Source organism: Carcharodon carcharias, chromosome 4 (genome assembly GCF_017639515.1).
Source record: "Carcharodon carcharias isolate sCarCar2 chromosome 4, sCarCar2.pri, whole genome shotgun sequence".
Classification (NCBI taxonomy): domain Eukaryota; kingdom Metazoa; phylum Chordata; class Chondrichthyes; order Lamniformes; family Lamnidae; genus Carcharodon; species Carcharodon carcharias.
Window position 1 is genome coordinate 181,137,617 of NC_054470.1, and position 21,018 is coordinate 181,158,634.

The 21,018-nt window shown below is 44.1% G+C and overlaps 1 protein-coding gene across 3 annotated transcripts in view; it reads right to left on the reverse strand.

The window, feature by feature from the left end:
• Nucleotides 1–10,495: 10,495 nt before the first annotated feature.
• The window catches only part of cep44 (centrosomal protein 44), a 122,462-nt gene continuing 111,939 nt past the window's right edge, over nucleotides 10,496–21,018 (reverse strand). For all 3 annotated transcript variants that reach the window (XM_041185424.1, XM_041185422.1, XM_041185423.1), the window contains one exon: nucleotides 10,496–10,995. In XM_041185424.1, coding sequence (XP_041041358.1) covers nucleotides 10,893–10,995 — 103 coding nt within the window. In that variant the 3' untranslated portion in view covers nucleotides 10,496–10,892. The remainder of the gene's footprint in view (nucleotides 10,996–21,018) is intronic.

The window sequence follows — 21,018 nt, forward strand, 5'->3', positions numbered from 1 at the left end:
GGGCCAGCACCAGGTTAGCTCAGCCGGGAAAGGCGAGTGGCCAGGGTGTGGGCCGGATTGATGGCAAACAGGGGAGAGTCAGACAAAAACGAAACAAACAAAGCTGTCATAAAAATCAGAACAGAGAAGTTTGTGATTATAATGGGTGAAGCTTTGGAAAAGCCCACGAAATGTCTCTATACTCATCCCATGGAACTATAAGAGAAGGAAGGTCAAAGGGATATTGTCAGAATGTCCACAAAATTCCCCAGTTTGAATTGGGATGCAGTTGACTGGCTGTCCAAATTCAAAATGTTTAAACAGTGGACAGAGCTATGGTTTCTTGGTCTAAGTGTAAACCAGAGAAATAAGCCATAAGAATACACCTAGCCATTGGAAATGAATGTCTGCACATGCTGAATATGTCAGGATTAACAGAAGAAGAGATAACGGATCCCCAAAAGATTTGGATTACGTTGGAAGACCAGTTCAGAATCGGGTTAAACTTCCATATTCAATTATTAGAGTTCATGTCATTTCGACAACAACCTACGGTCTGCATAGACCACTTCATCAGCAGATGCAGAGAAAAGGGTACATACTGAGATTTTTCAAACACAGAGCTAGCAGAAGGAATTGTCCAGTTGGTGATCACAAGTGAGACAAGTCCAAAACATATGGCACTGAAGGGCTTCTCAAGGATGAAGTTAAGCACAAAGCGATCCTCGCTGGTCAACGAATCTTACAGGTCCTAAGTACAACTCCAATTGTTGGCACACTCACTAGAACACCCAAACCAAGCAAGACATGTGGAAGGTCTAGCCTCCTGCTCACACAAAGGAAATGTCCAGCTCTCAATCAATCATGTGGCAAAAAGGGCTACCAGCAGCAGCTGTGCACTAGACCAAAGGTTGACGCAGCTACAAAGAGCTGAGCACTGATCAAAACAGTCCACACACAATGGGTACCATCAAAAACATATTCATGAGGTGACTGAGAAACCAGAAAATGACGAAGATGTGCACAAGACGGAAAGCGGTGAACACATGTTTCACGCCGTGAATCTTGTGGAAAACGTAGGTGCCATCAGGCCATCCTACGTATTTGCCAAGATTTAAATTATCTGTCCTAAGAAAGTTGGTAACTATTTGTTATTGACGACATACGACCTCAAGTCCATCAACTGATCCACCACCTAAATGCAGCATCCGCTTACAAGACAAATTGAAGGTTGAACCAGGCAAAATGGAGAAAGGAGGGATCATTAGAATAATACAAAAGCACACAGGTTGGTGCAGCTCAATTGCATGTGTCATAAAGAGGGATGGATCATTTAGAGTATGCCTCGATGCACGATGTTTAAATGGAGCTTTGAAATGTTGTCCTTACAAAATACCCACATTAGAAGAGTTAAATCTGAGATTTGCTGGTGCAAAATTCTTCTTGAATCTTAACGGTTGGTTAATACATGGTTACTGATCTGTACATCTTGCGGAGATGTCCTGAGAGCTTATTACGTTTTCTACCCCGCTCGTACGATAATGTTTTCAACAACTGCCTTTCAGGCTATCTGTTAGCCAGGATCTCTTTCAAGCTCACAGGGACTCAATTACATGCACTGTGCCAGGATGCATCAGTATCACAGAGGACATTGCTGTTGTGAGAAGAACAAAGCAAGAACATGGTCATAATCTGCACTTAGTGATGCAAGCAACATGTAATGAAGCATTGGTGTTCAACAGTCTGAAATGTGCAATCAACCTGCAGCAATTTCTTCGATTTTATTCATTCCATTGCTGGCATATGTCCCAATCCAAGTAAAATAGAGGATATTAAAGCCATGCCAACTCCTCAAGGTAAGGACAATCTTTGAAGGGAATGGTCGCTTTCATTTCCTGTCTCCATACATTCCCAATTTCGCTCAAGATTTGTCATCACTAAGGGAGTTATTGAGAAAGGATGTGTCTTCCCTGTGGCACGAAGATCACCAATACCTCTTCGAAGCTCTGTCATTATCAGAAGCAGCGGCATTGCAATTTTACGATCCTAGGGGGACAACTACCCTGGAGATAGATGCCTCACTGAAAGTTATGGGAGCTTGCAAACCAGTTGCATTTGTTTCGAAATCTCTGTCAGCAAAGCAATCCAACTATTCCAATATTGAGCAGGAAACATTCACTTTAATGTTTGGAATCATGCATTTTCATACCTATCTATTTTTTATTCTTTCACGGGATGTCGGCATCGCTGGCAAAGGGGAGGCAATGGCATGGTGGTATTGTTGCTGGACTAGTAATCCAGAGACCCAGGGTAAAGCTCTGGAGACCAAGTTCGAATTCCGCCATGGCAGATGGTGGAATTTGAATTCAATAAAAATCTGGAATTAAAAATCCAAAGATGACCATGGAACCATTGTTGATTGTTGTAAAAGCCCATCTGGTTCACTAATGCCCATCCTTTAGGGAAGGAAATATATTGTGCTTACCTGGTCTGGCCTACATGTGACTCCAGATCTACAGCAATGTGATTGACTCTTAAATGCCCTCTGAAATGGCCTAGCAAGCCACTCAGTTGTAACAAACTGCTATGAAGACACAAAAAGGAATGAAACCAGACAGACTACTCGGCATTGACCTAGGCACCGGAAATGACAATGGCAACTGCAGCCCTACAAAGTCCTCCTTACTAACATCTGGGGGCTGGGGGCTAGTGCCAAAATTGAGAGAGCTGTCTCACAGACTAGCCTGACATAGTCATCCTCATGGAATCATACTCTACAGATAATGTCCCAAACGCCACCATCACCATCCCTGGGTATGTCCTGACCCAGCAGAGGTGGCGGCACAGTGGTGTACAGTCAGGAGGGAGTTGCCCTGGGAGTCCTCAACATTAACTCTAGACCCCATGAAGTTTCATGGCATCAGGTCAAACATGGGCAAGGAAACCTCCTGCTGATTACAATGTACCGCCCTCCTTCAGCTGATGAATCAGTGCTCCTCCATGTTGAACATCGCTTGGATGAAGCACTGAGGGTGGCAAGGATGCAGAATGTTCTCTAGGTTGGTGACTTCAATATCCATCACCCAAGAATGGCTCAGTAGCACCACTACTGACCGAGCTGGCTGAGTCCAAAAGCACATAACTGCTAGACTGGGTCTGCGGCAGGTGATGAGGGAACCAACAAGAGGGAAAAACATACTTGACCTCATCCTCACCAACCTGCCTGTCGCAGATGCATTTGTCCACAACAGTGTCAGTAGGAGTGACCACTGCACAGTCATTGTGGAGATGAAATCCCACTTCACATTGAGGGTACCCTCCACCGTATTGTGTGGCAATACCACTGTGCTAAATGGGATAGATTTTGAACAGATCTAGCAACTCAAGACTGAGCATCCATGAGGTGCTGTGGGCCATCAGTAGCAGCAGAATTGTACTTGAGCACAATCTGTAATCTCATAGCCCGGCATATCCCCCACTCTACCATAACCATCAAGCCAAGGGATCAACCCTGGTTCAATGAAGAGTGCAGAAGGGCATGCCAGGAGCAGCACCAGGCACACCTAAAAATGAGGTGCCAACCTGGTGAAGTTATAAAACAGGATGACTTGCATGCTAAACAGCATAAGCAGCAAGTGATAGAGAGAGTTAAGTGATCCCACATCCAACAGATCAGATCTAAGCTCTGCAGTCCTGCCACATCCAGTCGTAAATGGTGGTGCACAATGAAACAACTCACTGGAGGAGGCGGCTCCACAAATATCCGCATCCTCAATGGTGAGGGAGCCCAGCATAGCAGTGCAAAACAAAGGCTGAAGCATTCACAACAAACTTCAGTCAGGAGTGCTGAGTGGATGATCCATCTTGGCATCCTCCTGAGGTCCCCAGCATCTCAGATGCCAGTCTCCAGCCAATTCAATTCATTCCACGTGATATCAAGAAATGGCTGAGGCACTGGATGCTGCAAAAGCGATGGACCCTGACAACGTTCTGGCAATAGTACTGAAGACTTGTGCTCCAGAACTTGCTGTGCCCCTAGCCAAACTGTTCCAGTACAGCTACAACCCTGGCATCTACCCGGCTATGTGGAAAATTGCCCAGATATGTCCTATACACAAAAAGCAGTACAAAACCAACCCGGCCAATTACCGCCCCATTAATCTACTCTCGATCATCAGTAAAGTAATGGAAGGGGTCATCAACAGTGCTATCAAGTGGCACTTGCTTAGCAATAACCTGCTCATTGATGTCCAATTTGGGTTCTGCCAGGGCCATTCAGCTCCTGACCTCATTACAGCCTTGGTTCAAACATGGACAAAAGAGCTGAGCTCCTGAGGTGAGGTGAGAGTGACTGCCTTTGACATCAAGGCAACATTTGACAAAGTGTGGCATCAAGGAGCCCTAGCAAAACTAGAGTCAATGGGAATCAGGGGGTAAACTTTCCGCTGGTTCGTGGCACAAAGGAAGATGGTTGTGGCTGTTGGAGTTCAGTCATCTCAGCTCCAGGCCATCACTGCAGGAGTTCCTCAGGATAGTGTCCTAGGCCCAACCATCTTCAGCTGCTTCATCAATGACCTTCCTTCCATCATAAGATCAGAAGTGGAGATGTTCACTGATGATTGCACAATGTTCAGCACCATTCGTGACTCCTCAGATACTGAAGCAGTCTATTACCAAATGCAGCAAGACCTGGACAATATCCAGGCTTGGGCTGACAAGTGGCAAGTAACATTCGTACCACATAAGTGTCAGGCAATGACCATCTCCAACAAGAAAGAATCCAACCATCACCCCTTGATGTTCAATGGCATTACCGTCACTGAATCCCCCACTATCAACATCCTGGGGGTTACCATTAACCAGAAACTGAACTGGAGTAGCCATATAAGTACCGTGGCTACAAGAGCAGGTCAGAGGCTAGGAATTGTGCGACGCGTAAATCACCTCCTGACTCCCCAAACCCTGCCCATCATCTACAAGGCACAAGTCAAGAGTGTGATGGAATACTCCCTACTTGCCTGGATGAGTGCAGATCCCACAACACTGAAGAAGCTTGACACCATCCAGGACAAAGCAACCTGCTTGATTGGCACTTCATCCAAAAACATTCACTCCCTCCACCACCAATGCACAGTAGCAGCAGTGTGTATCGCTTACAAGATGCACTGCAGGAATTCACCAAGGCTCCTTAGACAGGACCTACCAAACCCACGACCACTACCACCTAGGCGGTGGTAGAAGCTAGATGGGAACACCACCGCCTGGAAGTTCACCACCACCTTCTTAAAGGCAACTAGGGATGGGCAATAAAAAAAATGCTGGCCCAGCCAGCAAAGCCCACATCCTGTGAATGAATAAAACACTCAGGCTAGATCTGTAACAGCCTGCCTTGAGAAGACCCAAGCCAGACGGAAGCCACTGTTATCAATGGGCCTTAAAAAGATGACTAATTCAGAGCCACAGGACCAAAGAACTGCACAAACTCAACTTAAAACATTCTTACTGATCTCTCCTGCAGATTCAGCTGCAGCTTCCACACAGTTTTCTTTTGCGGTAGATTTTGACCCTTTTCTGGAACCATTAGAAGTCCCCTGCTGAGATTCCTGCCTGCCTGTGAGCCCACCATTAAATGCCATGGGCTGCATTAAGATTGGATTGATTGGGTCTTTAATTGCTTAAATAAATCACTTAATTGGCCTTACACAGAAGATAGGTGGGCTTCTGACTTCTGAGCCAGCCTGCCTACTGTATTATCGGAATCAGGCGTTTCAGGCAACAGGAACCTTGCCCGATGTCATCATGCCCGATTTTATGGTGCGTTGGGAGGGACTTCTGTCCGCCCCCTGACCATTAAATTCAGCTCTATGAGTTGATATATAATGAGAGTTTAAATAAGTACCCTAATAATTTCATGTCCAAATGCTTCAGATGTGCATTTTTCTATTTGATCTTTTATCTGGACTGGTTCCTCTTTCCTCTCATTGAAAATGTATTCTTTTTCAGTCAAATAACTATCTCCTTTTCAATTTTTATATTGAACGTAATAATCTCCATACTTCACTCTAACAACTTTCCTTGCCAGCCTCCCATTTTCCTCCCACAGTAAAGGTTAGCTCATCCAAAAACTCTGCCCATCGCCTACTGTGGGAGGAGCATTCACAATAAAATGGATGAATTAACCGCGCAAATAGATGTAAACAGGTATGATATAGTCGGGGTTACGATAGATGGCTACAGGGTGACCAGAGATGGGAACTGAGCATCCAGGGGCATTCAGTATTTAGGAAGGACAGACAAAAAGGAAAAGGCAGTGGAGTTGTATTGCTGGTTAAAGAGAAAATTAACTCAATAGTGAGGAAAGATATTAGCTCCGATGATATGGAATCTGTATGGGTAGAGCTGAGAAACATGAAGGGGCAAAAAACATTAGTGGGGGTTGTATATTGACCCCCAAACTGTAATGGTGATGTTGGGAATGGCATTAGGCAGGAAATTAGAGATGCATGCAATAAAGGAACATCTGTATTTATGGGTGGCTTTAATCTGCATATAGATTGGGCAAATCAAATTAGTAACAATACCATAGAGGAGGAATTGCTGGGGTGTATACGGGATGTTTTTCTAGACCAATATGTTGAGGAACCAACTGGAGAACAGGCCATCCTGGACTGGGCATTGTGTAATGAGAATGGTATAATTGGCAATCTAATTGTGTGAGGCCCCTTGGGGATGAACGACCATAATATGATAAAATTCTTCATCAAGATGGAGAGTGATGGAGCTGATTCTGAGACTAGGGTCCTGAATCTTAATAAAGGAAACTATGATGGTATGAGGCGAGTTGGCTATGATGGATTGGGAAACGTTACTTAAAGAGATGATGGTGGATAGGCAATAGCAAACATTCAAAGAGCGCATGGGTGAACTGCAATAATTGTTCATTCCTTTCTGGTGCAGAAGTAAAACAGGAAAGGTGGCCAAACCATGACTTACAAGGGAAATTAGAGATAGTATTAGATCCAAGGAAGAGGCATACAAATTGGCCAGAAAAAAACAACAGACTTGAGGATTGGGAGCAGTTTAGAATTCAGCTAAGGAGGACCAAGGGATTGACTAAGAAGGGGAAAATAGAGTACAAGAGTAAGCTTGCGGAGAACATAAAAACTGACTGTAAAAGTTTCTATAGGTATGTGAAGACAAAAAGATTGGTGAAGACAAATGCAGGTCCCTTACAGTCAGAAACAGGGGAATTTATAATGGGGAACAAAGAAATGGCTGACCAACTAAATACATATTTCAGTTCTGTCTTCACAGAGGACACAAATAACAGCAGAAATGTTGGGGAACACAGGGTTTAGTGAGAGGGATGAACTGAAAGAAATCAATATTAGTAGGGAAATAGTGTTGGGGAAATTGATGGAATTGAAGGCCGATAAATCCCCAGGGCCTGATAATCTACATTCCAGTGTACTTCAGGAAGTGGCCCTAGAAATAGTGGATGCATTGGTGGTCATCTTCTAAGATTCTATAGACTTTGGAACAGTTCCTACAAATTGGAGGGTAGCTAATGTAACCCCACTATTTAAAAAGGGAGGTAGAGAGAAAGCAGGGAATTATCGACGTCGGTAGTGGAGAAAATTCTAGAGTCCATTATAAAAGATTTAATAGCTGAGCACTTAGAAAACAATGGCAGAATCGGACAGTCAGCATGGATTTACGAAAGGGAAATCATGTTTGACAAATCTACTGGAATTTCTTGAGGATGTAACTAGTAGAGTTGATGAGGGGGAACCAGTGGATGTGGTTCATTTGGACTTTCAGAAGGCTTTCGACAAAGTCCCACATAAGAGATTAGCGTGTAAAATTAAAGCATATGGGATTGGGGGTAGTATATTGAGATGGATAGAAAACTGGTTGGCAGGCAGGAAACAAAGAACGGGAATAAATGGGTCTTTTTCCAAATGACAGGCATTGGTTAGTGGGGTACCGCAGGGATCGGTGCTGGGACCCCAGTTATTCACAATATATATTAATGATTTAGATGAGGGAACCAAATGTAATATCTCCAAATTTGCAGATGACACAAAGCTGGGTGGGAGGGTGTGCTGTGAGGATGCAGGGATGCTTTGGTGTGATTTGGACAAGCTGAGTGAGTGGGCAAATGCATGTCAGATGCAGTATAATGTGGATAAATGTGAGGTTATCCACTTTGGTAACAAAAGCAGGAGGGCAGATTATCTGAATAGCTATAAATTGAGAGAGGGGAGTGTGCATCAAGACCTGGGTGTCCTCGTACACCAGTTGCTAAAGGTAAGCATGCAGGTGCAGCAGGTGGTAAAAAAGGCAAATGGTATGCTGGCCTTCATAACGAGGGGATTCGAGTACAGTAGCAGGGATGTCTTGCTGCAATTATACAGGGCCTTGGTGAGACCACACCTGGAATATTGTGTGCAGTTTTGGTTTCCTTATCTGAGGAAGGGTGTTCATGCTATAGAGGGAATGCTGCAAAGGTTTACCAGATCGATTCCTGGGATGGCAGGACTAACATATTAGGAGAGATTGAGTCAGTTAGGATTATATTCGCTGGAGTTCAGACGAGGGGGTATCTCATAGGAACTATAAAATGCTAACAGGATTAGACAGGGTAGACGCAGGAAGGATGTTCCCAATGGTGGGGGAGTCCAGAACCAGGGGTCACAATCTGAGGATACAGGGTAGACCATTTAGGACTGAGATGAGGAAAGATTTCTTCACCCAGAGAGTGGTGAACCTGCGGAATTCGCTATCACAGAAAGTAGTTGAGGCAAAAACATTGTATGCTTTCAAGGAGTTAGATATAGCTCTTGGGGCGAAAGGGATTAAAGGATATGGGGAGAAAGCTACTGAGTTGGATGATCATAATGACTGGTGGGGCAGGCTCAAAGGGCAGAATGGCCTACTCCTGCTCCTATTTTCTATGTTTCTACTTTATGCCATTCCACCCAACTCTGTTCTTGCTGGCCTACATTGGTACCGTATCGCTTAATGTGTCAAATTTAAAATTCTCATTCACACTTAAATTCCTTTGTGGTCTCACCCCTCCCCCATAGCATCCTCTAATCCTACATCACCATCAATGTTGGCATTTTCTGCATTCCTCCCCTCCTTTTTCCTCACAATTGGCAGCCAAACGTTGTGTCTAGCCCCACAATCTCAAATTCCCTTCCTAAATGTTTCTATCTCTTTTTCGAATATCCTTAAGATCCACCTCCTTGACTAGGCTTTTGGTCACCCCTGCTCCTTTGGCCCGATGTTCATTTTTGTCTGATTACGCCTTGATGATATAACTTTTGATGCTTTTCTACAGTAAAGATGCTGTGCAAATTCAAGTTTTTATTGTTCATGGTCACTAATTCCTGGATCTTCCCCTACCCTTAGATTTCTTGCTTGCCCCACTTTAGGACTAAATCCATCAATGTCTCTATCGTTAGATCATACTGATCCAAAAAGCAGACCCAGACAAATTGTAAAACATCCTTTCCTTTGTCACTTTCACTAACTAACCAATATCATATTGAGGTAGAGGTAAAGTTACAATTTTGATGTTCCTGCATGCAGGACTTCCATATTAAATGTTTGCATAGACAAAATAAAAATTAGACATTGCCAATGCAACTGTTCGTTTTTTAAAAAGTAGCATATTATGTTCAAAACCATCAACAGTTTCTATCTTCTTTAAAAGGAAACAATGAGCATGATTGCATTTATGTAGCGTCTTTCACACCATCAGGATATCCCAAAGCATTTCACTTTTGAAATAGTCACTGCTGCAATGTAGAGAAACACAGCAGCCAGTTTGTTAAGCCATTAATGGGATATATGGTTTCAGTGATGTTGGTTGAGGGGTCAATGTTAACAAGAGTTGATGTTTCGAGTCCATATGCCTGCAGTGTCATACAGGCTCAAAAAGTCAACTCTGTTTCTCTCTCTAAAGATGATGTCAGGCCTGCTGAGTTTTTCCAGCATTTTCTGTTTTTGTTTCAAATTTCCAACAGCTGCAATATTTTACTTTGAACTTGAAATAGTGCTGTGGGGTCTTTTACATCCCCTAAAAGGGCAAGTGGTGCCTCTCTTTTAACATCTCATCTGAAAGGTGGCACTTTCAACATCATAGCACTCCTTTAAATACTGCACAGAAAGTGCTACTACTGAGCTAAGGTTGGGACTGGTCAGTAAAAGAAAAAATAAACATTGTTTTAAGTTTACTAACAGTTAAGGTTAAATTTTTGTTGGTTTCCACCTCTGTTGGTTGCTAGGAGATTAGAACAGTGTAAAATAAGGAATTCTATCTGAACAAAAACATAAGATGAGCATTGTAAAGCAAAGAAGAGATAATTTGAATGAGCAAATAAAAGACAACACTCATTTGTGCGGGACACTACAGGTTACTCTGCAGTTCATTATTTCTGGTTGTGTAATAAGTTAACACTAGATGGAGCCAACAGTACACAATGGCCATAGTACTAAAAGCAAAATCTACAGAAATCAAAAGCTCCTCTTTATTCCTATCACATAACTTTGTACAGGTTAAATATATAATTTCTTCACAAATTTCATCCTTACTCTGGACAACTGTTATTGTAGCTTCTGACAGTTTGAAATTACTCCTATACAGTAATATTGCAAATACTTCGCTCATAAGAATTTCAATGTTGGTGAAAAAGTTAAACATTCAAATAAAATAAAAGAGTGCAAAAATATACTCTCAATTTTATCACCACAAATACTATAGTTTATAAACAAAATTGGCAAAATAAAATGTTCAGCACTAGTGCTGCTGAAAGCTCATGAGCTTGAATCCTGAATCTGTTTCTTTCTCTACAGATGCTGCCTGGCCTGCTGAGCCTTTCCAGTTTCCATTTTTATTTCAGATTTCAAGCATCTGTAGTACTTTGCTTTTGGGACAATAAAGGACTTGGTGCATTATTGTCAGCTGAACTTTCTGTACATTTAAGCAATTCTGTAGTTTCTTCAATCCTGGGGGAAAAATAAAAAGGTCAGTTAATAACAACTTCTGCTTCCCACTCTTGAGAATCTGCATACTTTAGAAATACGATGAAGTCAAATCAGATTTTGGATTAAGGTGTTGCGAGAACAAAACTGTAAGTAACTAACAAGGAAGGACTGAAGGTATGAAAAACTTGCATCATTTCACAATCCAAGGATGTCCTAAAGCACTTTACAAATAATGAAGTACTTCTGAAGTGTAGACACCATTGTAATGTAGGAAATGTGGCAACACAGCACAACAAGCTCCCACAAACAGTATAGTGATAATGACCAGATAATTTTTTTTTGTGATGCTGACTGAGGGATAACATTGGCCTGGACGCGGGATAACTCCCCTGATCTTCATTGCATTAGTGCCATGGGATCTTTAATGTCCACCTGAAGGGACAGACTGTGCCTTGGTTTAACATGTCATCTGAGAGCTCCACTGGTGCAGCACTCCCTCAGTACTGAATTGGATGTCAGTCTAGATTTTTGTGCTCAAGTCCTACAGTGGGACTTGAACCCACAACCTAGATGACTCACAGGAAAGAGTGCCATGATAGTCGGCACAAATTTATAACTGTTTTTTTGAACAAATAGCTCCTAGGTCAGCATGAATCAAATCCTACAGTTACAGAACTCTACTTTATCTTGAACGTTCCAAAGTGTATGTCCTTAAAATTTTATTACAAAACAGTTCAGCAAAATGACAGATGCTTCTCCCCGTGTGCCATAAAATGTAGTCTTCACGCAGCTACACCATCTCACAATGCTAATCTTTTTCTCCCTCAAGAATTGCCTCATTCAATAACTCACCTATAAAACGATCAGAAATTACACTGGTTTAATACCCATTTGTTTTTTTCAATCCCACTGAGGATCAGGCATGTATTTGCAGCCTGGTGAACTAACACAAGATTGTTACAAAAGGTGAATGGTGCAATAACTCCTGTTGTAGTTCTTAGTTTCTTCCACAGTGTGGTGCTGCACAGATATACCTCAGTAACAAACGCACAGCATTGGTTAGTTGCAAAACAAAAACAGAATTACCTGGAAAAACTCAGCAGGTCTGGCAGCATCGACGGAGAAGAAAAGAGTTGACATTTCGAGTTCTCATGACCCTTCAACAGAACTGGGTGAATCCAAGGAAAGGGGTGAAATATAAGCTGGTTTAAGGTGGGGGGTGAGGGGGAGAGAAGTGGAGGGGGTGGTGTGGTTATAGGGACAAGCAAGCAGTGATAGGAGCAGATAATCAAAAGATGTCACAGACAAAAGAACACAGAGGTGTTGAAGTTGGTGATATTATCTAAACAAATGTGCTAATTAAGAATGGATGGTAGGGCACTCAAGGTACAACTCTAGTGGGGGTGGAGGGGCATAAAAGATTTAAACATATTTTAAAATAATGGAAATAGGTAGGAAAAGAAAAATCTATATAAATTATTGGAAAAAACAAAAGGAAGGGGGAAGAAACAGAAAGGGGGTGGGGATGAAGGAGGGAGTTCAAGATCTAAAGTTGTTGAATTCAATATTCAGTCCGGAAGGCTGTAAAGTACCTAGTCGGAAGATGAGGTGCTGTTCCTCCCGTTTGCGTTGAGCTTCACTGGAACAATGCGGCAAGCCAAGGACAGACATGTGGGCAAGAGAGCAGGGTGGAGTGTTAAAATGGCAAGCGACAGGGAGGTTTGGGTCATTCTTGCGGACAGACCGCAGGTGTTCTGCAAAGCGGTTGCCCAGTTTACGTTTGGTCTCTCCAATGTAGAGGAGACCGCATTGGGAGCAACGAATGCAGTAGACTAAGTTGGAAGTGAAATGCTGCTTCACTTGAAAGGAGTGTGGGCCCATGCTATGCCTGTCTCTTTATGGGGTATGTGGAACATTCCTTGTTCCAGTCCTACTCCGGCCCCCTTCCACAACTCTGTCTCCGGTACATCGATGATTACTTCGGTTCTGCTTCATGCTCTCGTTGGGACTTGGAAAAATTTATTAATTTTGCTTCCAATCTCCACCCCACCATCATTTTCACGTGGTCCATCACTGACACTTCCCTTCCCTTCCTTGACCTCTGTCTCAGTCTCTGGTGATAGACTGTCCACCAATATCCATTACAAGCCCACCGACTCCCACAGCTACCTCGACTACAGCTCCTCACACCCCGTTTCCTGTAAGGACTCCATCCCATTCTCTCAGTTCCTTCGCCTCTGTCGCATCTGTTCTGATGATGCTACCTTCAAAAACAGTTCCTCTGACATGTCCTCCTTCTTCCTTAACCGAGGTTTTCCACCCACGGTCGTCGACAGGGCCCTCAACCGTGTCCGGCCCATCTCCCATGCATCCGCCCTCACGCCTTCTCCTCCCTCCCAGAAACATGATAGGGTCCCCCTTGTCCTCACTTATCACCCCACCAGCCTCCGCATTCAAAGGATCATCCTCCACCATTTCTGCCAACTCCAGCATGATGCGACCACCAAAAACATCTTCCCTTCACCCCCCCCGATGGCATTCCGTAGGGATCGTTCCCTCCGGGACACCCTGGTCCACTCCTCCATCACCCCCTACTCCTCAACCCCCACCTATGGTACCACCCCATGCCCACTCAAAAGATGCAACACCTGCCCCTTCACCTTCTCTCTCCTCACCGTCCAAGGGCCCAAACACTCCTTTCAAGTGAAGCAGCATTTCACTTGCATTTCCCCCAACTTAGTCTACTGCATTCGTTGGTCCAAATACGGTCTCCTCTACATTGGAGAGACCAAACGTAAACTGGGCGACCGCTTTGCAGAACACCTGCGGTCTGTCCGCAAGAATAACCCAAACCTCCCTGTCGCTTGCCATTTTAATACTCCACCCTGCTCTCTTGCCCACATGTCTGTCCTTGGCTTGCTGCATTGTTCCAGTGAAGCCCAACGCAAACGGGAGGAACAGCACCTCATCTTCCAACTAGGCACTTTACAGCCTTCCAGACTGAATATTGAATTCAACAACTTTAGATCTTGAACTCCCTCCTTCATCCCCACCCCCTTTCTGTTTCTTCCCCCTTCCTTTTGTTTTTTCCAATAATTTATATAGATTTTTCTTTTCCCACCTATTTCCATTATTTTTAAATCTTTTATGCCCCCCCACCCCCACTAGAGTTGTACCTTGAGTGCCCTACCATCCATTCTTAATTAGCACATTTGTTTAGATAATATCACCAACTTCAATACCTCTGTGTTCTTTTGTTTGTGACATCTTTTGATTATCTGCTCCTATCACTGCTTGCTTGTCCCTACAACCACACCACCCCCCTCCACTTCTCTCCCCCCACCCACCCCCCCACCTTAAACCAGCTTATATTTCACCCCTTTCCTTGGATTCACCCAGTTCTGTTGAATGGTCATGAGGATTTGAAATGTCAACTCTTTTCTTCCCTGCCGATGCTGCCAGACCTGCTGAGTTTTTCCGGGTAATTCTGTTTTTGTTTTGGATTTCCAACATCCGCAATTTTTTGTTTTTATCTCATTGGTTAGTTGCAGTTGTTAAGTAAAATGACGTATCGGTATAGAAACTTGCGCTACCCGGTGGCTGGAAACAGGTACTATAATAATACAACTGAGGAGATTGAGAGAGGAGGACCCTGGCATAGGCAGTCAGCAGCACCTAGAGGAGAGTGCAAGAGGAGGACTGTGGGACAGGCAGTCAGCAGCACCTAGAGGATCTAGTCTATCGACATTTAGTCTATACTCAAGCAGGTAGAAGTAAGAAACAAAAAAGAGGCAAACACACGTGTGTACTATAGGCTCCCAAACAGTCAGTAGAGGATCAAATATGTAATCAAATTTCAGATAAGTGTAAGAATAATAAATTAGTAATAGTGGGGGATTTTACCTAGCCTAATATTAACTGCAATAGTTTTAGTGTGCAAGGCAGGGAGGGAGAAAAATTCTTAAGTTGCATCCAGGAGAACTTTTTTAGCCAGTACGTTGAAAGCCCAGCAAGGGAGGGGGCAGTTCTAGACCTAATATTCAGAAATGAATCCAGGCAGGTGGAAACATATCAGTAGGGGAGCATTTTGGAGACAGTGACCATAACTCAGTTAGATTTAGTAAAGTTATGGAAAAGGATAAAGTTGGGCCGGAAGTAAAAGTTCTAAACTGGGGAAAGGCTAATTTTATTAAGATGAGCTATGATTTGGCCCAAGTGGACTGGGAGCAGTTACTTGCAGATAAAACTGTGACAGAGCAGTGTGAGGCATTCAAGGAGGAAATAGCGAGAGTACAGGGCAAATATGTTCCCGTAAAGACAAAGGGGGGGGGACACCAAGTCTGGAGAACCCTGGATGTCAAGGGACATAAAGTTTAGGATTAAGAAAAAAAGAGAAGTTTATGGCAGATACTGAGGGCTCAACATGGAACAGTCCCTAGAGGAGTATAAAAAGTGCAGAGGGGAAACTTAAAAAGGAAATTAGGAAAGCTAAGAGAGTACATGAGAAAGCATTGGTGGATAGAGTAAAGGAAAACACAAAGGGGTTTATTACATATATGAAGAGCAAAAGAATAACTAGGGAAAGAGTAGGGCCAATTGGAGACTATAGAGGTAATCTGTGTGTGTACCCGAAAGATGTGGGTACAGTCTTCAATGAATATTTTGCGTCGGTCTTCACAATGGAAAAGGATGACGCAGGTATAGACATCAGGGTGGAGGACTGTGAAATATTAGAGGAAATTAACATAGAGAGAGAGCAGGTACTAGAGGGTTTAGCGACCTTTAAAATGGATAAATCCACAGGCCCCAGATGAGATGTATCCCAGACTAGTGAGGGAGGCAAGGGAAGAGATATCAGGAGACCTGGCAGTAATTTTCAAATCCTCTCTAGCCACAAGTGAGGTGCCAGAGGACTGGAGGACTGCTAACATTGTCCCATTATTTAAAAAGGTAGGAAGGAATAGACCAGAAAATTACAAGCCAGTAAGTCTAACCTTGGTGGTGGGGAAGTTACTAGGAAGAATTCTGAAGGACAGAAAATAATATCACCACCGTCAACACCTCTTTGTCCTTTTGTCTATGACATCTTTTGGCAATCTCCAACTATCACTGGCCCTCTATCCAGCTCTACCTGTCCCAGCCCCCCTTAAACCAGCTTATATTTCACCTCTTTTATATTTTTCCTTAGTTCTGGTGAAGAGTCATATGGACTCAAAACATTAACTGTATTCCTCTCTGCAGATGCTGTCAGACCTGCTGAGTTTTTCCAGATATTTTTGTTTTTGTTTGTGACAGAAAATATGCACTTGGAGACACACAGGTTAATCAGGGATAGTCAGCGTGGATTGATTAAGGGAAGGTAGTGTTTGACAAATTTGATTGAATTTTTTACGGAGGTAACCAGGAGTGTTGATGAGGGCAATGCATTTGATGTGGTCTACATGGACTTTAGCAAGGCTTTCGATAAGGTCCTTTGTAACAGACTGGTCAAGGAAGTAAGAGCCCACGGGATCCAAAGCAAAGTTGGATCCAAAATTGGCTGAGAGGCAAGAAGCAGAAAGTGATGGCAGAAGGATGTTTCTGTGGCTGCAAGTCTGTTTCCAGTGGGGTTCCACAGGGCTTGGTGCTGGGACCCTTGCTGTTTGTGGTGTATATAAACGATCTGGACTTAAATGGACAGGGTATGGTTAAGAAGTTTGCGGATGACACGAAAATTGGTAGGGTGGTAAATAGTGAGGAGGACAGCCGTAAACTGCAGGAGGATATCAATGGACTGGTCAGGTGGCCAGAGCAATGGCAAATGGAATTCAACCCGGAAAAGTGAGAGATAATGCACTTGTAGAGCGCTAACAAGGCATGGGATTTCACTATGAAGGGTAGGACTCTGGAAAGTACTGAAGATCAGAGGGACCTTGGTGTGCATATCCACAGATCCCTGAAGCTAGCAGGACAGGTAGATAAGGTGGTTAAGAAGGCATAAGGGGTACTTGCATTTATTAGTCAAGACATAGAATACAAGAGCAGGGAAATTATGCTGGAACTGTATAAAACGCTGGTTAGGCTACAACTGGAGTACCGCATGCAGTTCTGGTCACCACATTATAGGAAGGATATGATTGCACTGGAGAGGCTGCAGAGGAGATTTACCAGGATGCTGCCTGGGCTGGAGGGTCTGAGCTACAAGGAAAGATTGGAATAGCTGGGTTTTTTTTCCTTGGAGCAGCGAAGGTTGAGAGGGGACCTAATAGAGGTGTGTAAGATTATGAGAATATAGATAGGGTGGATAGGAAGGCACTTTATCCATTAGTAGAGGGGTTAATAATTAGGGGGCATAGATTTAAGCTAAGAGGTAGAAGGCTAAGAGGGGAGTTCAGGGGAAATTTCTTCACCCAGAGGGTGGTGGGACTCTGGAATTCAGTGCTTGAAAGGGTGGTTGAGTCAGAAACTCTCGAAACATTTAAGTGGTAAATCCAGGGCAATGGGCCAAGCACTGGAAAATGGGATTACTTCAGATCTTTGTTGGGCGGCATGGACATGATGGGCCAAATGGCCTCCTTCTGTGCTGTAAACATCGATGAGTCTATGATATTTTCTACAGGTTTTAAAGTAATTTCAGTCACTCTGGAAAAAAAAATGAAGGAAAACAAAAAAAGGAAAGATGTTCATTTTTGACTGACTACGCCTTGGGACATATTTCTATGTTAAAGGTACTGCTTAAAAGCAAATAGTATATGATCATAGCCATTGGATTACACAGATTTCTATACTGAAATATCATTTTCTTTGACACCCATATAGCAGGATCACCAACTTCTCGATGTTCCCCCACTTTAGGATTAATCGATATGTGGTGGTAGTCACAATGGGACTTAACTGGCGTCAATCCAACCAAAGATAAAAGCAAAATACTGCGGATGCTGGAAATCTAGAACAAAAACAAAAATACCTGGAAAAACTCAGCAGGTCTGACAGCATCTGCGGAGAGGGATACAGTTGACGTTTTGAGTCCGTATGACCCTTCATCAGAACTATGACATATAGAAATGAGATTAAATATAAGCTGGTAGAGTGGGGGGGTGGGACAGGTAGAGCTGGATAGGGGGCCAGTGATTGGTGGAGGCCAAGAAGAGACTGCCAAAGATGTCATAGACAAAAGGACAAAGCGGTGTTGACGGTGGTGATATTATCTAAAGGACGTGCTAATGGGGACATTAAGGGTAGTAAGCTGGACAAGCTAGTAGCAGATGGCCCTAATGGGGGTGGGGTGGGGGGAAGGGATCAAAATGGGCTAAAAGGTGGTGATGAAACAATCGATCGAAATAAATTTAAAAATAGGAGGGAAAAGAAAAATATATTTGTAAAAAAAAATTATAAATTATTGGAAAAAGGGGGATCGGAAAGGGGGTGGGGATGGAGGAGAGAGCTCATGATCTGCAATTGTTGAACTTAATATTAAGTCTGGAAGACTGTAAAGTGCCTAGTCGGAAGATGAGGTGCTGTTCCTCCAGTTTGCGTTGAGCTTCACTGGAACATTGCAGCAGGCCAAGGATGGACATGCAGGCATGACAGCAGGGTGGTCTGTTGAAGTGGCAAGCGACAGGGTGGTCTGAGTCATGTTTGCGGACAGACCGAAGGTGTTCTGCAAAGCGGTCACCCAGCCTGCATTTGGTCTCTCCAATGGAGAGGCCACTGCATTGGGAGCAGCGAATGCAGTAGACTAAATTGAGTGAAGTGCTGCTTCACTTGAAAGGAGTGTTTGGGCCCTTGGATGGTGAGGAGGGGGGAAGTAAAGGGGCAGGTGTTGCATCTTCTGCGGTTCCATGGGAAGGTGCCGTGGGAGGGGGCTTAGGTGTAGGAGGTGATGGAGGAATTGACCAGGGTGTCCCGGAGTGAACGATCCCTGCTGAAAGCCGCCAAAAAGGGAAGATGTGTTTGGTCGTAGCATCATGCTGGAGTTGGCGCAAATGGCGGAGGATGATCCTTTGAACGCGGAGGCTGGTGGAGTAATAAATGAGGACAAGGGGGACCCTATCATGGCTCTGGGAGGGAGAGGAAGGTGTGAGGGCAGATGCACGGGAGACGGGCCGGACACGGTTGAGAGCCCTGTCGACCACCGTGGGTGGAAAATCTCGGTTAAGGAAGAAGGGAGATATGTCAGAGGAATAATTTTGGAAAGTGGCATCATCAGAACAGATGCGACGGAGGCGAAGGAACTGAGAGAATAGGATGGAGTCCTTACAGGAAGCAAGGTGTGAGGAGCTGTAGTCGAGGTAGCTGTGGAAGTCGGTAGGTTTGTAATGAATATTGGTGGACAGTCTATCACCAGAAATTGAGACTGAGAGGTCAAGGAAGGGAAGGGAAGTGTCAGTGATGGATCACGTGAAAATGATGGAGGGGTGGAGGGGGGAGTTCCTTTGTCTCCGTTGCATCTGTTCTGATGATGCCACTTTCCAAAACAGTTCCTCTGACACTTCTTCCTTCTTCCTTAACCGAGGTTTTCCACTCACGGTGGTTGATAGGGCCCTCAACCATGTCTGGCCCATCTCCCACGCTTCCGCTCTCACACCTTCCTCTCCCTCCCAGAACCATGATAGGGTCCCCCTTGTCCTCACTTATCACCCCACCAACCTCCGCATTCAAAGGATCATCCTCCACCATTTCTGCCAACTCCAGCATAATGCCACCACCAATCACATCTTCCCTTCAACCACCCGGCAGCTTTCCGCAGGGATCATTGTTCCCTCCAGGATACCCTCCTGGTCCACTCCTCCATCACCCCCTACACCTCAAACCCCTACGCCTCAACCCCCTACCACAGCATCTTCCCATGCAACTGCAGAAAGCGCAACACCTGCCTCTTTACTTCGCTCCTCCTCCTCACCGTCCAAGGGCCCAAACACTCTCGTCAAGTGAAGCAGCACTTCACTTGCACTTCCCTCAATTTAATCTACTGCATTCGCTGCTCCCAATGCAGTCTCCTCTACATTCAAGAGACCAAACACAGGCTGGGTGACCGCTTTGGGGAACACCTTCAGTCTGTCTGCAAACATGACCCAGACCTCCCTGTTGCTTGCCATTTCAACACACCACCCTGCTCTCATGCCCACATGTCCATCCTTGGCCTGCTGCAATGTTCCAGTGAAGCTCAACGCCAACTGCAGGAACAGCACCTTATCTTCCAACTAGGCACTTTATACTCTTCCGGACTTAATACTGAGTTCAACAATTTCAGATCATGAACTCTCTCCTCCATCCCCACCCCCTTTCCGATCCCCCTTTTTCCAATAATTTATCTTTTTTTTTTGAACAAATGTATTTTTCTTTTCCCTCCTATTTTTAAATTTATTTCGATCAATTGTTTCATCTCCACCTTTTAGCCCATTTTGATCCCTTCCCCCCACCCCACCTGGGCCATCTGCCACTACCTTGTCCTGCTTGCTATCCTTCAATGTCCCCATTAGCACATCCTTTAGATAATATCACCACCGTCAACACCCCTTTATCCTTTTGTCTATGACATCTTTGGCAGTCTCTTCTTGGCCTCCACTTATCACTAGCCCCCTATCCAGCTCTACCTGTCCCACCCCCCTCTACCAGCTTATATTTAATCTCATTTCTATATGTCTTAGTTCTGATGAAGGGTCGTACGGATTCGAAACGTCAGCTGTATCCCTCTCCGCAGATGCTGTCAGACCTGCTGAGTTTTTCCAGGTATTTTTGTTTTTGTCAATCTAACCAAAATAGATTGTACGGACAGCCATTCAATAAGACCATGGCTGGTCTGACTGTAACTTCCTGCCTATCCCCGATAACCACTTTGTTTATCAAGAATCTATCTACTTCCGCCTTGAAAACATTCAAAGATTCTGCTTCCACTGCCTATTGAAGAAGGAAGTTCCAAAGACTCATTACCTTCAGAAAAAATTTCTCCTCACCTCTGTCCTAAATGGGCGACCCCTTATTTTTAAAAAGTGACCCAGGTTATCAGTCAAAACGGCATCCATTCAAAAGGCATGAGAAATTTGTAGAATAAAACAAAACTGA